Genomic DNA, 18,743 nt, shown 5'->3' on the forward strand with positions numbered 1-18,743 from the left:
CAACTCCACCTGGAACTCCACCAACTCCCCCTGGAACTCCACCAACTCCCCCTGGAACTCCACCAACTCCCCCTGGAAATCCACCAACTCCTCCTGGAACTCCACCAACTCCACCTGGAACTCCACCAACTCCACCTGGAACTCCACCAACTCCTCCTGGAACTGCACCAACTCCCCCTGGAAATCCACCAACTCCTCCCGGTCCTCCACCAACCCCACCTGGACCACCGCCTACACTTCCAGGTCCTCCTTCAATAGTGCCTGGGGTATCTCCACGTCCAGCAATGGCTCCACCTCCAATGCCTACAGTAAGAAAAAATAAAATAAATCTTTTAGCAAATGAAAAAGCACCTGCTTTGCTTGCCCAAATATTTTGAGACAGTAAGAGTCCAGTGAATGGCATGAAGTACCTGGGGGTTTTAGTGGTTTGGCTCCTGGTAGTGTTCCACTATCGCCAACTCCTAAGGAAGAACAACTTTATTTTAAGTGATTCCGTCATACTGCGACATACAAGCATTAAAGCCTCTTCAAGCAATGTTAACCACAAACCATATTTTCATATAAACTGAAAATCAATCAAAAACCACCATTCTAAAAACCTTAAATAGGAACTTTCCAAGGGAACCAATAAAAATGCTCATTCTTTGTATCTGACTGACTAATCTTATAAAAGTTGTCTTTGTGTCTTATACAGATTATGTTGTGAATTTTCACTGCAAAATATACTTGCATTAAAAAAAAGTATTCACAAGCTCAATAAATTTCAAAGTAATTCATTTTATTTAAGATACTACGACCACACCCAGGTAAAAAAAAAAAGTGCACTTCCATAATGTACTTAAAGTGCTCTATTTTCACGCACTAATTTTGTACTTAATATACTAAAAATGATTCTTTAGTACTTCTTAAGATAAACTTTAGATCATCTAAGTGTACTCAACTGCTATTTTGGGACACCATGAATATTAACTAAAATTAGCATACTCTCTTTTAAATGTATTTAGTCACTACTTGTAGTACACTTGAACCATCTTTCATACACTAGTACACTCAAGTGTACTACAAGTAGTGACTAAATACATTTAAAAGAGAGTATGCTAATTTTAGTTAATATTCATGGTGTCCCAAAATAGCAGTTGAGTACACTTAGATGATCTAAAGTTTATCTTAAGAAGTACTAAAGAATCATTTTTAGTATATTAAGTACAAAATTAGTGCGTGAAAATAGAGCACTTTAAGTACACTATGGAAGTGTACTTATTTTTTCACCTGGGGCATGCAAGAGACTCCTCCACCACTAGAGGGAATCGTAACATTAGCAGTTTTGAACATAATGTAGGTAGATTATTTTCGAATGCTAAAATAAGAAACAGGGAACATAATCTTGAATTCAGTTATCTTATTTGAGGTCAGTATCCATTTTCAGGTTATGAAGACAGATCTTACTCTCGGGTCGTGGCACTCCCGTTCCACCTAAAAAGGGAGAACGTCAATAAGGTAAAAAGGAACTGTCAGACTTAATAAATAATGGTTCATTTACAGTAAGGTACAAATAAAAGCTAAATACAAACCTGGTACAGTTCCAGAGACACCTAAAACATGAAAAAAGGTCATTAATTTAGTAATTTTGTGTTGACGTATCTCTTCAAATCTCATTTTCAATACTTCATTAGCAATTACAAATCATTCTGAACATGTAATGTATTTTGATATGTATTTGTTATTTTTTGTGTTATGTGGTTTTGCTTGGCTATATTATGGTCTTCATGAATAACCAGCTGTTACATAGTACACTGGTGGCAATAATATTACTTCATTCAACTATAATTATGAATAGCTTCTTTTAAGAATAGTTTTGCCAATACTAGGCATACTACCACCACTACTACTACTACTAATATTCATAGTAAACGTTCTGACACGGTTTACTCCAAAATCTGTATGACCGTCTTCCTTCTGTGGACCAAAATGCTAAATTTTTAAAGAATATTCTGGCAAAACATACAAGTATCATAAAAGTGAAGGGTGGAAAAGAAGGTACGAGTGGAAGGACCTGGCACCTTAAAATCTATCAAGTACATCCTCTTTCCCCCTATCCATTCAGTGTTAAAGATAATAAAAGCATGATTTATGGTGCAGTTTAATCTATGCTTCAAACTAGAAACAAAGCTCTATAACCCAAAATAGTATCAATGAATCATGAATAATGCAGTTGAGTAGTGAATTGTGAATAGTGCAGTTGGCCAGAGATTGTGTCTGAACAAACATAATCTGGTGAACTTTTTATGTCTGTAGGCTTGTCTGGGGTTTTGACTATGTCACAGAAGATGCAATGTATGCTTTTTATTCTATGTAAACTAAATGTGAGCTACAAAAAGAAAACACATTGATGAAAAATAGATGACAAACTGCAAAGGATGATGTCTACAAGCTCACTGAAAAGGAAGGGTCTACCTGGTTTTTCTCCAGCTAAGATGGGTATTCCTGTCCCAGCAACCCCATCAAGTCCATCAGCATCAATGGACCCACCAGTAACACCTGAAAAAGATTACATGCTGCTCAGTTTCTATCCTTTTAAAAAGTTGGAAATCCAACTTAAAATACCACCTCCAATAGACCCACCTGATCCCTCTATTGGTCCGCCAGATTCTGAAATAATCACAAAATAAAACTGGTGGCTAAAAGGTGAAAATGCCTCTTAATTTTTTCTTACATTGTCAAAAGGACAATTGTTTTATTCTAGTTGATGGGATCAGATGGGATGTAAAAAAAAAGAATTAAAAAAAAAGAAAGAAATTTTAAAAAATTTACTTTTCTTACCAGTCTTGGGAGCTTTTGTTCCACCTGTGTGTTCAACAAAATGTTAAAATTACAACTCAGGAACAAACAAATTAGCAGCTAAATAACAAATAATAGATACAATAAATATCTATAATAGAGTAAAAGAAAAAAAGGTAATAACCTTGACCTTCTCCAGCACCACGGGTTGCATCATAAGGACTGCCAATCACTAACAAGGAACAGGTAAGACTGATAGTTATTATGGTCTACTATTATGGATGTTACATATGTGTATGTTAATGTACATTCCAAATGAACTGCATTACCTCCATCAACTCCAGGTTTAGGTCCTGCTCCACGATCTGTGCCGGTAGCAGCTGTACTTCCTGGAATTGCTGTTCCTCCTATAGTGCCTGGTACCCCGGATTTAAATTGAAAATTGGAATAGCAATATTTTACTGGAGATATGGATGGTTAGATGATATAACCATAGACTGCCAACTCACCATATTTGTCTGGCTTGGTTCCTGAAACTGGTGTGCCTCCAGCCCCACCTACACCACCTATGATGTAACACTGAGCATGTAAACACATTCCTATTTGTATCTATTACCTGTTATTTAGTTCTCTTTTAGCAGTTATTATCACCAGTTGCAATTCCGGTTCCTGTGGCCCCAGTTCCACCAGTTGCTGGTACCGACCCACCCAACGCACTTCCGACCCCACCAGCTGGTTGTCCTAGATGGAATGCATGGGGTCAAATCTTAGTCTCTATACATGTGATATTTTAATTATAAAAATTAAGTACCAGAAGTGGTTTACCATATTTAGGTGGTTTTTGTGCTCCTCCATACCCTTTAAAATAAAATGAACAAAACAGCAGGTTCACCCACCAATGCTTAGATGACATACTTCCAATTTTAGTAATTAGTATTTCACATCTAATGAAAGTTTTTAAAATTTTACCTCCATATCTAACACCGGTCCCAAACCCTCCAGGCAGAACTAAAAAAGACAAGTATGTATGTATTTATTTATTTATTTGTTTGAATTGTATGGACAAAAAAATATATATATATATATACGGAGACATTTCTCAAATTGATTTATGTTCCACTGAAGAAAGAATGTCGTGTAGTTTTGGAACAAGTTAATATAAGTAAGTACAGATTTTTTTTGATGGAGTGTCCCTTTAACCAAAAACCCCCTTCCAAACCTGTTCCAGCTCCTGGTACACCTCCTGCTCCCAAGACACCGCCAGATCCAGGTAAACCTTTCAAGATATGCATGGGTTTAGACTCTGTTAATGTTGTATCATTTCAAGGCAAGCATTTTATATTTACCCATGATAAATATTAGTAATGTGCATTAAACATAAATATGTGTTTGAAAAAATACATAAATGAATATTAATATTATGAATATATGTTTCATCATTATAGTCATAAAATATGTGGTAACATTTTTGACAAATTGAATATACTGTACATTAATCAATGATCAAGAGCCACTTGCAATATACATGTAAGTGTATGTAGTGTGTTTCAACTTGCCATATTTAGCTGCTTTCGATCCAGGTCCATATCCTAAGACATCACATGTAATTAATTGAAAGACAAGTTGACCAGGTACAGTTTTAATAATACGGATTTTCTAATTCCTGTGTAAATGACTTTGACTGGTTTAAATTACCTCCAGCACCTGTTCCATACCCAGGCCCAAGCCCTCCTCTGCTTCCTGCTCCGACAGCACTACCAGGAAGTCCTGCTCCTGTAAACCCAGACCCATGGCCTCCTACAGTCCCTGGACCATAACCACCAACTGGCCATGTCCCCGTGCCAAATCCTCCTGCTGGACCGGTACCTACCTGACCCTGTAGACCAAGTCCTGTAGCTCCTCCACTACCACCAGGACCTACACAAGGATTAAAATAATTTAACAAATGTTAATGCCATATTGTACAAAAAAAAAAACATGATGCCATAATGAATTTAAAATATCCTACCATATTTTAGGGCCTTTAGTCCACCTGGATATGCTGAATTGGATACAAAGTATTAATGCAGACATGGAAACAAACAGAAAGCATAAACTGCATATATGTAATAAAATGTTTGTCAGCATACGTCCAGAGCCAGGTCCATATCCTCCAGCAGGTACTCCTCCTGGCCCATAACCACCTACAGGTGCCCCCCCAGGTCCGTAGCCACTGATTGGTGCTCCTCCTGGTCCATAACCACCAAATGGTGCCCCCCCAGGTCCAATTCCTCCAGCAGCTCCAACACCTGACACTGTTCCACTACCAAGTGACCCTCCTAATCCTCCAGGCAATCCTGTTCCACCAGCTCCACCAGTAATCCCTTTTTGCAAAATGCAAAAATAAAATGTCATTTATAATTTGTATTTTTCTACATGGATAATAAAATTTGGAGATTATTTAACTTTGCCATACCATATTTGCGAGCTTTGGCCCCAGCATATCCTAAAATATAAGAAGTCAATATTATAGAAATATGATTTAGCAGTGGTTAAAGCTATGTACAGTTCTTGTTATGAAACTTGAAATGTCATATTTCTATAAAATACGAGCACAGCAAGATTTGTATGGCTTGTGCTTCTATGGAAACCTCAAATTATCCAATCTTTACCTCTCATATTTCTATAAAATACGAGCACAGCAAGATTTGTATGGCTTGTGCTTCTATCTTCTTCACCTGCTGATAAAAATACTCTAATCTAACAACTTCAAGAAGTCTTCTCAAAAAACCTTGGCCAGGCCAGTGTTATGAGGCATAACTGCACAATGGTGAGCTACAGAGAAAGAAGAGCAGAGTATCGAAATACTACTTATGCTTAAAATCAACATCTGGTAGATAATCAACACTGTGCTCTAACCACACTAAACCTACATTACAGTGTGCTTGAATGATACAGTTATCCACTTGGATAACACTGATGAGACATTAGAATGTGCTCAAGAATGCAATGGCTAAATTTAGTCAACCAAAAGAAAGGTCATCTGGGGATATACTTGGCTGGACATGCTACTTAGGTTTCCAGATTGGCCAGGGTTTAATTAAACTAAAAAAGGTTGAAGCTATCATTTTCTTATGATATTGCATTACTATGGTTGGTGAGTTATTAGTGATGCTTTGTGCCTGTCTGTCCCTGAATTTGTGCAAAAACAATTATGTATATTGTACATTATTTCTAAACTGTCTGGAAGAAACTCAATATGTAGTTACACAGACAATATCTTAGCTATAAAAAAGAGTTGTGCCACATCCATTCACACATCTCTACAGTGAACATTCAGGGCAAAGTATATCAACCCAGGTGAAAAAAACAAGAAGACTTCCATAATGTACTTAAAGTGCTCTATTTTCACGCACTAATTGAGTACACTTAGATGATCTAAAGTTTATCTTAAGAAATACTAAAGAATAATTTTTAGTATATTAAGTACAAAATTAGTGCGCGAAAATAGAGCACTTTAAGTACATTATGGGAGTGCACTTTTTTTCACCTGGGAATGCTTTGGTGTCTCTGTGGTGGCTTGCACTTAAGAATATGAAGAATATTATGTAAAACATTGTTGAGGGCAAATAAAGCAATGAGTATGGGCTATCAAGTGGGCCTTGTAGTCAAGTCTGATGGTTAGGAACCTGCTTCCCTTTCTCCTTCTCTTCTTTAAAGGGGTCATATGATGTGATTTAAATTTTTCCTTTCTCTTTGGAGTGTTACAAGCTCTTGGTGCATAAAGAAGATCTGTAAAGTTGCAAAGACTAAAGTCTCAAATCCGAAGAGATATTCTTTATAAAATTTAAGAGTCAACCACGCCTACCTAAAATGGCTCATTCTAACACGCCCCCACATGTCTACGTCACGATGTGGGAAGATTTGCATAACGCCGCCCAAATGTTCACGCAAAGAAAGAAGGCGTAACTTTTATTCTCGCTGTAGTATTGTTGCTGCCGCCGAGACGCTGTGTGTTTCGTTGTGAAAGCGAAACTACTTTGTTTGGCCTTCCAAAAGAGGACGATATCCGCTTCGTCATGCCTAGAGCTGATCCGTGCTGGTCGCTGAGGAAATACATCAACTTCATGCTGTGGATCGCCTTTCACTGTGCACGAAGCGGAGTTCAGCCCGGGGTCGTCACATGTGGTTGCCGCAAGCCCGCCGGTCGCTCCTTCGTCGAATCCGCTGGCCGCGCCGTTCTCTAGCCCACTGGCCGCCGCTCACTCTAGCCCGCTGTGTGTTTCGTTGTGAAAGCGAAACTGCTTTGTTTGGTCTTCCAAAAGAGGACATGACTAGAAATCGGTGGTTAAGTTGTATTTATAACACTGTTCCAGAAAAGTTCAACCCAAATATTCGGATGTGTGTAGCGCATTTTATGGAAGACTGTTTCCTGATCCTGTGAGAGTAGACTACAATGCCGGCTGTTCTGACTCACAGACTGTAAGTACGTTTTCATTTAAAGGATTTGCCACTGATGATTCAAACGCGAGTTTTGGGCAGTGTAGAGTAGCACTTGTTGTTTGTCATTTCTCTGATCACAAATGCAGACATGGTTTTATGTTAACGCAACGTGTAAAAAGACTGTATAAGTCATTATAATCTGTAATTATGTCCCCATTGGATGCAACAAATGCCTTGTTTATAATGGGTTTTAATGTTTTTGTCTCGTCGCTCTGGCCGGGACATGGCATCACAGTATGGTAAGGGGCGTAACATTTCCGTCACATGCTTGAGGTATACGGCCAATCACAACGCACTGCATAGCTGGCCAATCACAGCACACCTCACTTTTCAGAACGATGAGCTTTGTAAAAATCGATGCATTTCTGAAATGTAGGGTATAGAGGAGAAACAATAATGTACAGTATGTGGAAAATAATGTTTTTTTTTTTACCTTAAATCGCATAAACACATTTCATTACACCAAATACACAAAATAATGTTATTTTTAGCAACATCATATGACCCCTTTAAAAATATACTACAACAGTACATGAGAGTAAACGACACTCTAAGAAAAGTCTGAAAAAATCAATTAAAAAAACTTGATAAAGTCAAGTCACCTTTATTTTTATAGTGCTTTATATAATTGTTTCAAAGCAGCTTTACAGTATCAAACAGGAAATTAGCAGAATCAATGATGCAAACTTCAAAGTTTGGCAAATCAAAATTCTGCTGTAAAGCAGCTGTAGCAAGACAATTATTCAGCAATATTATTGTTATTATTCAGTGCCCGTCAGTATTTATTTATTATTATACAGCGCCAGTCAGTTCAGTGTTGAAACAAGTTCATTTCAGCAATAAGCATCTCTACTGAAGACAGTGGTATCGTTATTCAGTTCGAGTCAGGTCAATGTTTATTCAGTTTGGTTCAATAACCAATGTCAATGTCAATTCAACCAACCAGTGTCAATGTTGCCATATTCATCAATTTTGAATAAATCTGATTTAGATATTTAGCAGAAGACAACAGTATCATTGTTTTTTAGCCCAGTGTTTGAAATCTTTAGAAACTCTAGGAGATTTACCTCCAGGTCCAAATGCACTTCCAGGAACACTACCAGGTCCAAGCCCACCTCCGGGTACACCTCCTGGACCAAAACCCACACCAGGGACACCTCCTTGTCCAGCCCCAGTTCCTAGTATAATCCCTGCCCCACCTGGTCTGACACCAGTGCCTGGTAATCCACCTGGAATACCTGCAGCTAATCCAGTGCCTGGGCCTAAACCAGCACCTCCACCGAGTAGACCTAGAAAAATATAAATAATATTTAAGGTTGTAAGCTAAGTAAAGTTTGGATAATAAATGCTATCAATAAAACCAACACAATTCATTTAACAGTGCAGTATGTTGAAGCATTGAATTAAAGGTTGTTCTACCATATTTACGAGCTTTTGCCTCTGCATATCCTGAAAAGCATCAGAATATTTCATATTAAATATGACCTCAAATCAAAATCAAAATCAAAATCTTTATTGTAAACTTTATGTTGTATGTGGTATGATTTAGGTACCATTTCCAGAGCTGGGGAGTCCTCCAGCACCACCGCTAGGAAGACCACCAACTCCAAAAGGCAGTCCACCAGCTCCTCCACCAGGTAATCCACCAAATCCACCTCCAGGTAGCCCTCCAAATCCGCCTCCAGGTTGTCCACCAATCCCAAGACCACCACCAGGTAGTCCACCAAGTCCAACACCAGACACACCGGCTGCTCCACCTGGCAATCCTCCTGTACCTAAAGTCCCACCAGGACGTCCAAGCTGAGCTACAAAGGATTTATCAGTGAATATCAATGTCTTACATTTCTTTAGGTTTCTGTGACTGGTAGAATTTCACAAGTGATATATGCAATAAAATAATCAAATCTAAGCACAGTAATGTATTATTATATTATATTATATTATATTATTAGGATTGGATTTGGCCTGTGGGACACTAGGAGCCCTGATGTTAGGTATACAATATATACTAAACAATAGAGCTAAAAATTAAGTCTGGAGTTTTGATGAAACTCAGTCTTATTTTTTAGGATGGAAATATAAATAAAAACCCTGTTCAGACATACCTTCCAGCAATTTTTAAGTAATTCTCAGCACCTCGTGTGTTTGATTAGGGTCGGAGCTAAGGTACTGTAACTCTCCAGGAGCAGGGTTGGCTATCCCTGTGCTAGAGCTAAATTGTATATTTATGGACAATTTATGGAAATTATAGACAATTACAATTTTGATTTGCCAATAACAAGATCTACAGTATTTCATTGTAAAATGCAAAATGTAAAGTCATACCATATTTTCTTGCTTTGGCTGCAGCATATCCTAAAATATGGCAGAATAGTAGATATCATTGTGCTGTTAATGATAATATCTTTGAAAACAAAACAAGGTAATTTACCTTCAGGACCAACTCCAGGTCCAGGGATTCCACCAGTGCCAAGACCACCAACTCCCAAACCAGAACCAGGAAGTCCTCCAGCTCCAAAGCCACCCACGCCCAAACCAGAACCAGGAAGTCCTCCAGCTCCAAGACCACCCACTCCCAAACCAGAACCAGGAAGTCCTCCAGTTCCAAGACCACCCACTCCCAAACCAGAACCAGGTAGTCCTCCAGCTCCAAGACCACCCACTCCCAAACCAGAACCAGGAAGTCCACCAGTTCCTATGCCGAAAGCTAGAAAATAAACAACCCAAAATTGCATAGAAATTAAGATGAAACTCTGTTTTTATATATGTTGCATGATAAACATCAATCCAGAAAAAAAATATTTTTCATGTTTAATTTGGCTTTTTCTACTTTAACTTATTTTTACAAGGCTTAATATTTAAGATTTGGATTCCCCCTGATATCTTCTGTCATTTTTTCCATGAAAGAGACAGTTGTCAGCCAGGTGATTATATATATAAAATGAATCTAGAAGCTTTCTTACCATACTTTCGAGCTTTTGCCCCAGTTCCTAATGAGAGACAATCCGTGGATATTATAAGACTTAAGCAAATTTCAATGTCTTAGATAGATATCATTGTGCTGTTAATGATAATATCTTTGAAAACAAAACAAGGTAATTTACCTTCAGGACCAACTCCAGGTCCAGAGATTCCACCAGTGCCAAGACCACCAACTCCCAAACCAGAACCAGGAAGTCCACCAGTTCCTATGCCGAAAGCTAGAAAATAAACAACCCAAAATTGCATAGAAATTAAGATGAAACTCTGTTTTTATATATGTTGCATGATAAACATCAATCCAGAAAAAAAATATTTTTCATGTTTAATTTGGCTTTTTCTACTTTAACTTATTTTTACAAGGCTTAATATTTAAGATTTGGATTCCCCCTGATATCTTCTGTCATTTTTTCCATGAAAGAGACAGTTGTCAGCCAGGTGATTATATATATAAAATTAATCTAGAAGCTTTCTTACCATACTTTCGAGCTTTTGCCCCAGTTCCTAATGAGAGACAATCCGTGGATATTATAAGACTTAAGCAAATTTCAATGTCTTAGATAATCCTGAAACATTTCTCTATTTGTAATAAATCATAAATTTACCCCCAGGATAGGAACCACCAGCTCCCGGATATAGGACACCTGGAGTTCCACCGCTAGCTCCAGGAATGACTCCGACACCTGGAACACCAGCTGCACCTGCAACACCGCCTATTCCTGGCACACCACCTGCACCAGGTATGCCACTTATGCCTGGAACAACACCTGCACCTGGTATACCACCTGCACCAGGTATACCTCCAAGCCCACCACCGAGACCCGGAACACCACCAGCCCCTGCAAGACAGTCAGCAATATCAAGCATGTCGTTTAGACATATATTGAAATTCTTGTTCCTAAGAAAGTCTTAATTTTTTTCCTGCATGACTTACCATACTTGGCAGCTTTAGCCTGAGACTTAGCAGCACTTGAACCTTGCATGGAGTAAGAAAGTACATTCCCATAAATACTCTAAAACTCTGAAATCATACGGCAAATAACTTGATTTTAAATAATGAGAATCTAATGTAATTGGCTGACAAGTATAATTTGTGTTGGTTGATCTCAAATGTAAATAACTACAATGGATAAAGGGATAGATTTTTAAATGCATGCTACCTCCAGACTTTGGTGATATAAGAGGATATCCACGGAACACGCCTGGTATTTGTTGACCAAATCCTCCACGGCCTCCTGAAAGAGAAAAGATAAGTGAGCTCTGTTAGAAGTAGTTTTCATAACTTTTATTGAAAGGACTGTTCTTTCAGTTACTTATTTTACCATTAGCTCCAAGTGCACCTTGACCAAGCTGCCCTATAAACAACAAAATAGCAGAGAGAGTCCCAGAAAATATTTTAATTGCTGGATAAAGCTATCAATTATAAAACTTTAAACCACATAAATCTTACCAGTTTGTGATCCTGTGGCTACACCTGGCAGAATGCCTCTACCGCCAAAACCTACATATAAAAACAAAAATGTAAATGTCATATCTGTATGAATATTCAGTTACACTTTATTTTTAGGTGTCCTTGTTAGAGTGTAATTATACATATATGTACTGAGTAATATTAATTAACTACATGTCCTTACTATATGGTTAGGGTTAGGATTATGGTTTGGCTTAGGGTTACTTGCATGTAATCATGCATAATTAATTGTTATTATAATAGTAAGTAAATGTAACGTGTAACAAGGACACCTTAAAATAAAGTGTTACCAAATATTCTAGAAACAGTGGAAAATCTCATAACTGTCAAATATTTCAGTCACCCACCTTGTCCAGGGACTATACCCCCTTGGTATAGCCCAGGAATCCCAACACCTTGTTTGTTTGGAGAAAGAAAAAAATAAAACAATTCTTTCTTGTCAAAGATTTGATAAAAAATATTCCAACAAAAGGGGAGCTCCATTAATAGACACAGTTACCTGGCACTGGCGCCTTCCCAAACTTTCCGACTTTTCCCCCAGCGCCTGTCCCAGTTCCAGTTCCTGCTAAGCCAGTTTGAGGGAGAAAAGGTGCTAGGAGCCAAAATGGATTGAAAAGATGCAAAGGTTAAAAGTTGCAAGTAACTGCAAACAGCAGTAGCTTAACAATTATGTCCCTCAAAACCTACCTCCACCAGGTGCAACTCCTGCTCCTCCAATTCCAGTTCCAGTGCCACCAGGTCCAATTCCTACACCTCCAGGTCCAAATCCAGCTCCACCTGGTCCAATTCCTGTGCCACCTGGACCAATTCCTGCACCACCTGGTCCAATTCCTGTGCCACCCGGTCCAATTCCTACACCTCCAGGCAGAACTCCCGCACCCCCAGGTCTAAGTCCTGTGCCGCCTGGACCAATTCCTACACCTCCAGGTCCAATTCCTATTTCATCAAATCCAGCATGTGTTGATACAATTTAAATGTTTTTTGAAAAAGTGTATTCAAGTTTCACACCTTCATTTAAGCCAATACTCATGTCCATATATCTAGCTTTACCTGGTTTTGGTGGTTTCTGACCAATTGTTCCAGCTCCAGGATAAGTACCATATCCACTATAGCTACCTAAAAACAAATTCCATTTTCAAAGCAGCAGATAATATTCCTTTATAATTTAACCCCCTCAAAAGTCACTTTTAACTAGTCATCTTTAAATGTATTCCTTTTTATTGTTTATTATGTTATTTCATGGCTACAACACATAAGGAAAGGAAGTATATTCTTACCACCTGATGGATAGCCTGTTCCAGCACCTCCAGGTGTAAGTGGAATAGCACCTGCTCCAAGACTTCCTGTTCCAAACGGTCCACCACCAAAACCCCCAGGCCCACCATAACCTAAATTTACACCATCTGAGGTAAATGCATTTTGAACCACTGACAATATGCTGTTTTCTGACTGCAATAGCTATAAGAATTAATAAGAAATAGTGATGTTCACAACAAAAACAATGGATTTTAATTATGCGTGCACTTTTTTTATTGTGGTTGCAGAACACTTTTTAATTCAGATCATACCTGGTTTCCCAGGTTTTCTGCCTGCTCCTATGATAAGGCAAAATTGTTTTGTTTATTTTGATCAAATAGTGCTATGAACAGAATCACAAAGGCAGTAACAAAAACTCAGTTGTGTCTACTGTTGATTAAAAAGATGTCTTACCAGGACTCAAGACACCTGGTCCAACACCACCAGGGACAATGCCACCTGGCCTGAAGCCACCTGGTCCAACACCACCAGGGACAATACCACCTGGTCCAACACCACCAGGGACAATACCACCTGGTCCAACACCACCAGGATCCCTAGCAGAGACTAGCAGAACCTTATATGAATATAACCTTATAGTTCAGTCAGGTTTGATTGCTTATTAGTAAAATTACACTCTGACAAATATTACCTGCTCCAAGGCTCCAAGTTCCAACACCAGCACCAATTCCTCCAGGTCCGACCCTTCCTGGTCCAGTTCCTATGGCACCAGGTCTAATGCCACCAGGTCCAATGCCACCAGGTCCTATGCCACCAGGTCCTATTCCTCCTGGTCCAATGCCTCCTGGACCAATGCCAGAAGGACCAGCACCTGTACCACCTGGTCCAAATCCTGGTAGACCTCCATATCCTCCTGTGTTTACACAATTAATTTCTCATCTGATAAAGGCAATGTCTCTGCCAATCTTTATTATTAAAATGAATCCCAACTTTTAGCATGCGTTACATCGCACCTGTTTTAGGTGGCTTGACGAATGACCCTGTGGAAAAGATCAAATTCATGAAATCATTTTTGTGCCTCAATAGCATGCCCCTAAATAGTTAAATATGTTAATTACAAAATGATAATTATGTTAATTACCATTTATGGTACATTTCAGTACCATAATATGTAAAGGAAATTTCATTAACCTGTCCCGAGGCCTCCGGTGCCTAATCCACCAGTACCAAGTCCTCCTGTACCAAGCCCTGCACCACCAGGCCCAACTCCCCCAAGCCCTGCACCCAGTCCAGCACCTTGCCCCCCAGCACCACCACCTCCAAAGCCTATTACAAGTTAGACAAGTAAATATTAATTTAATCAAACTTAAAATGACTAGTTAGGAGAAATTTAGCCACTCACTTCCTGTCTTTCCTGGTTTGAAACCAAGTATTCCTCCAACTCCTGGTAAGTAAATAAGTTAACAAATAAAATTATTGTATTAGATACATAATACAATACAATACATAATACATAATACAATATTCTTTATTAGTTGCTAATTTATTAAAGATTATTATAGTACTGATATGGAAGCTATGGACATTAATTGCACATTAAATGTTTAAGAATAAATGTAAATTATCACCAGTTCCAGGTCTGATTCCAGTTCCTGGCCCTATTCCAAGACCACCTGGACCTAATCCTGTTCCAACTCCTCCAGGACCAACTCCTGGCCCAACACTTCCGATTCCCGCACCAAATCCTCCTCCTGGGCCTGTTCCAGCACCAAGTCCAGCTCCAGTTCCAAGACCACCCCCTAATCCAGCTCCAGTTCCTCCCCCTGCACCAGCTGGTATGTAGATTCCTGAGAGAGAAAGTGAACATTAATAAATTCCTTTATTAATGTGTCCTGTTCATGATAGCATGCCAGATAAAGAAATAACCAAGCATTTAGTTGTGTGTTCTTGTATGTATTTGAGAAACCTGAAGAGGAGAATAAAGAGAATATTTTCTAAAACATTATTACATTGAACATAGAGTAGATATTATCACATTTCTGCGAACATCACTGTTTGCACTGCAAACCCATACTTCTTTTATTAGACGATGCATATTAGGATCTAACTACTGCAACACATTACCAGTTTATGAGGACCATTCCATCCTTTACTCAGCGATGATGCCACTTACCCAGGGGGTTCTAACTAATCTTGCATCTAGTCTTTCATGTGAAGCCTCAAACAGCACCGAATGCATTACCACATGAGTTTCTGTGTCCTCCTGCCTTGCTGTTTAAGGTTTGGAGGCATAGGGGAACAGAGAATGGATGTGATTCAGACGAAGAACAACATCCTATACATGACCTCTTCCAAGAGCTTAGAACTAAAAAGCTGAAGTCATCTGTTCTACAAACCCACTGGGAAATGCTTGTAGGTTGTTAGTATATGATGTAATGATCTGGATTAGTATTTCTCAGATCATTCCTTCTACATGAATAAAAGGCCAAGTGGAAACCATTTCCATAAATATAAACAGTGACTTAAAATCTTAAAAAAAAAAAAAAGTAATTTATTTGAATCAAAATCGATCTGGTTTTATGGAGTACTAATTGTGATTGTGTCAAATTAAACTTAAAAATACATTGAAAACTTTAACCAAATGCAAATGCATCATGTTTCACTGATATGTTACATACTTCACTGATATTTAGTTTTATTCAATAATAAAAAAGAAATAGAAAACCAAAGTAAAGTCAGCTCATTTTAAATGGAAAGCTTGTAACTTTACTAAACTACAAGTTGGCAATGTTTCCTCACCATCATACATTTTTAAGTATTAAGATTTAAAGATCATGCAGGAACGAGACCTGAGTCAAATTTCATTGACACAGTAAATCATCCTGCAACAATACACTATAGCAATACACTCAGTACAGCACTTTTAATTCAAGTTGCATACTTTTTATAATCAATCCTTTACCTGAACCTAGAACATTCAGAACACAGACAACAAAGTACAGCCTAAGTGCATCCACTGTCAGCAGTGTGCAACTAAATTTAAAAGAATGTGATGCTATTGCCAAAACTGCAATACACCTGTAATGCAATGAGATAGAAAAAGCCAAATAAGTTTGGAGAGACCTTACCTCCTTGAAGTGAGGGTTTACACAGAACCAGCAGGAGAAATCCATGCAAGAGCAGAGGTACCTTACTCCAGGCCATCCTGCTCTGTAATATCCCTCTCCACTCCCAAACTGTGGGTTTTATCCCCCAAAAGCAAATCACTGCACACCCATGTCTTGAACAAGAAGAATAAGGGGTGGGGGGCCAGTATGAAAGAGAGAAAAAAATAAAGGAAGGATGGAGGAACACTACGTAATTAGGGAAACTAGCACACTTGGGTCTTGTACATTATGTTTTTTTTCTGTTTTTGCTAACCCCACCCCTAGCCCCCCTAAATGACTGGTGCTAGTGCATTTATTTGGGTCACCTCTGCCAACATGAGTCAAAGCATTGGCCAAAAAATAAAGACAGATATTTGAGGATAGGGGGAGAGAGAAAATCTCTCTCACTCTCTTAACATCTACCTCACCAAGAGAAACATCTGCCAGATATTCTCATGGAGAGTATTTCTTTTTTATCCAATCAAAAGCAGTAAGAAATCACTCCAGATAAGGTTATTACATGATATATTGTTTCCAGCTATGGGGGTGTAAGTAACATTTAAGGACCGGACCCATCATTCAATCATTCAAGAAGGAAGATTGCTCACCTCTGAGGTTTAAAGTCATTTGGCCAGGCTCCAGGGATCACTCTATTGTTATTAACTTATGAGTCCCGGAGGAACACATGAAATCATGTATGTGATGGAAAAACACTGAATGGGTGTGTGTTGGAACACATTATTGAAGGTTGACAACACAGATTTTAATAACCCCTGCAGCCCCAAAGCCTTTAGATCCAACTGGGATGTTGACGGCTAAATCATGAAGATTTTTGAAATAATGGTGCATCCTTAATGGTCCAATGTGACCTCTGAGAATGGAGGCTTACAATAGGGAACAATACATAAATGGCCTTTTCATAATTAAGTTGTTTTTCTCCTTAATGGGCAATAAATTGTAATGTACTTCAAACTTCAAACAGTCTTTTAGGCTGAATGACATCCAGAAGATCTGACAATAAAAGTATGAGTCACACATTACGCTAAAGCTGCTGTAAGCATCATTCACTAGCTTAAAATTTTCCTCTATTTTGACAGTCATTTGTTATATTTGATATAATTTTTTCCATGTTTTATGAAATTGTTTCTTCTCCAAAGGTGCCACTCCATATGGTCACTTACACTCACTTACTTACATCTACGCAACTGCCTTTTAGATTGTTGGATTCTTGCATATACATATATGCTGGCAGTTTGTGTCAAAATTTTGTAAAGAAACCAAGGGGGTTTTCTGGAAAGGCACCATATCCCCCTCCCCACCCCTTGCTGAGTTTTAAACCCAGATTGTCTAGCACTCCTTGTTTGGTCTGGAGGAGTTTTGCCAAAAAGTCTACGTTCAAGCTCTAGTTGTGTTTCAGGCTATTGGCAAAGAATAAGATTAGGTCATTCCTCTACTGATAGACACTTTTTTTATTTCAATGTAAAACCATGTACATGTGTATTCCTTTCTGTGTTTGTGTGTGTGTTTGGAGGTTGAGAGGGGAAGTGTTGGCAAGAAGCATATCTCACTATTTAAGAATAAAGAATGCATGGATGGTATTTACTTTCCAAGCCACAAAAGTAAACAACATCAAGATCCATAACATAAGAAAGCATCGACAACTAATCATTTAAAGGCACCTGCTAGTTGTAAAAAGATATAATACTGAGTCTGTCTCTGTAAATTTGCATCATTATATGTAGGACCAGATTTTTACTCTTTCTGAAAAAGTAAGTGGTGTTTTCCTGTGCAAAGCTTGACTATTTTTTCTTTTGTTGCTGTGATTTTTTTGAAGCTAGGCATTCTGAAAAGGGGTTGGTATGGATGCTAGGGTATTGTGATTCAATTACTAGGCTGTTCTGAAAGCTTGCTTAAGCATTGCCAGATGCTTGCTAGGGGGTTTTGGGGGGTTGCTTGGGTGTTGCTATTGAGTTTTTAGGGCATTCAGATACATGGTGCTGTGTGGGTGCTAGAGTGTTCTGGGTTGTTGCTACACTCTAAAAAATGCTGGGTTGTTTCAACCCAATGTTGGGTCAAATATGGACTAACCCGACTGTTGGGTTAAAAAGTTAATTTAAAAATTTAACCAAAATTTAACCCAACAGTTGGGTTAGTCCATATTTGACCCAACATTGGGTTGAAACAACCCTGCATTTTTTAGAGTGTAGGGTGTTGTTTTAGGCCATTCGGAGATTGAGTTGCTATTTGGTTCCAGGGTGATGGAGTTTCTAGGCTGTTCTTTGAGCTTATAGGTGCTCTAATGGTTACTAGGGTGTTGCAAGGCGCCTTCTAGAGTATTAAGGGTGGTTGTTAGGTAGTTGGTAGAATGTTGTTTACTGGTCAAAAAAAGTCCCAAATGATGACACACTATGCACTTATACTATGCACTCTACATGTAGTGTATGAATTTTATAAGCTTATTTTGTCGTCCAGCATCATCAATAGGGATTTTGCGACTGTTGAGAACATGAAGTGTCCAACATTCCACACTTTATTTATTTTTTTCACATCATCTGGGTATTTGAATTGCACACTTTCTTGTTGGAATTCACACTAAGTTTCTGAGATATAGTAATCTCCCATTCTCTACC

The 18,743-nt window shown here is 38.5% G+C and overlaps 2 protein-coding genes across 2 annotated transcripts in view; both read right to left on the reverse strand.

Annotated features, from left to right (window-relative positions):
- Window positions 1-4,070, reverse strand: part of LOC107582000 (uncharacterized PE-PGRS family protein PE_PGRS46-like) — an 11,251-nt gene extending 7,181 nt beyond the window's left edge. The window contains exons 1-14 of the mRNA XM_016267690.1: window positions 3,998-4,070; window positions 3,748-3,786; window positions 3,604-3,636; window positions 3,430-3,519; window positions 3,288-3,344; window positions 3,108-3,194; window positions 2,963-3,010; window positions 2,821-2,844; window positions 2,623-2,649; window positions 2,455-2,538; window positions 1,572-1,592; window positions 1,447-1,473; window positions 411-461; window positions 10-303 (exon numbers count right to left, since the gene is read on the reverse strand). Coding sequence (XP_016123176.1) covers window positions 10-303; window positions 411-461; window positions 1,447-1,473; window positions 1,572-1,592; window positions 2,455-2,538; window positions 2,623-2,649; window positions 2,821-2,844; window positions 2,963-3,010; window positions 3,108-3,194; window positions 3,288-3,344; window positions 3,430-3,519; window positions 3,604-3,636; window positions 3,748-3,786; window positions 3,998-4,070 — 955 coding nt within the window. The remainder of the gene's footprint in view (window positions 1-9; window positions 304-410; window positions 462-1,446; window positions 1,474-1,571; window positions 1,593-2,454; window positions 2,539-2,622; window positions 2,650-2,820; window positions 2,845-2,962; window positions 3,011-3,107; window positions 3,195-3,287; window positions 3,345-3,429; window positions 3,520-3,603; window positions 3,637-3,747; window positions 3,787-3,997) is intronic.
- Window positions 4,071-4,281: 211 nt separating this feature from the next.
- On the reverse strand, window positions 4,282-16,228 carry LOC107582001 (elastin-like). The gene is made up of 31 exons (XM_016267691.1): window positions 16,096-16,228; window positions 14,596-14,814; window positions 14,370-14,411; window positions 14,159-14,293; window positions 13,981-14,007; window positions 13,659-13,880; window positions 13,421-13,573; window positions 13,279-13,305; window positions 12,988-13,098; window positions 12,761-12,826; window positions 12,398-12,646; window positions 12,210-12,302; window positions 12,058-12,105; window positions 11,690-11,740; window positions 11,562-11,594; window positions 11,400-11,474; window positions 11,174-11,215; window positions 10,845-11,078; window positions 10,717-10,743; window positions 10,365-10,460; window positions 10,224-10,250; window positions 9,692-9,967; window positions 9,586-9,615; window positions 8,814-9,065; window positions 8,680-8,709; window positions 8,328-8,549; window positions 5,234-5,263; window positions 4,908-5,141; window positions 4,787-4,819; window positions 4,474-4,695; window positions 4,282-4,367 (listed from the first exon to the last, which is right to left on the reverse strand). Exons 1-31 carry the CDS (start codon window positions 16,169-16,171, stop codon window positions 4,282-4,284), a joined length of 3,468 nt encoding a protein of 1,155 aa, XP_016123177.1. The 5' UTR covers window positions 16,172-16,228.
- Window positions 16,229-18,743: the final 2,515 nt, after the last annotated feature.

This window comes from Sinocyclocheilus grahami, unplaced genomic scaffold (assembly GCF_001515645.1).
Source record: "Sinocyclocheilus grahami isolate Dianchi unplaced genomic scaffold, SAMN03320097.WGS_v1.1 scaffold39.1, whole genome shotgun sequence".
NCBI classification, from domain to species: domain Eukaryota; kingdom Metazoa; phylum Chordata; class Actinopteri; order Cypriniformes; family Cyprinidae; genus Sinocyclocheilus; species Sinocyclocheilus grahami.

Excerpts from the sequence above, each read along its gene's own strand:
- LOC107582001 (XM_016267691.1), bottom strand. The coding sequence starts at position 16,171 with ATGGCCTGGAGTAAGGTACCTCTGCTCTTGCATGGATTTCTCCTGCTG. Across the intron at positions 11,595-11,689 it reads AGCCACAGGATCACAAACTG|GGCAGCTTGGTCAAGGTGCA; the intron begins GTAAGATTTATG and ends TGTTGTTTATAG. Across the intron at positions 10,251-10,364 it reads ACCTGGAGTTGGTCCTGAAG|GAACTGGGGCAAAAGCTCGA; the intron begins GTAAATTACCTT and ends GTCTCTCATTAG.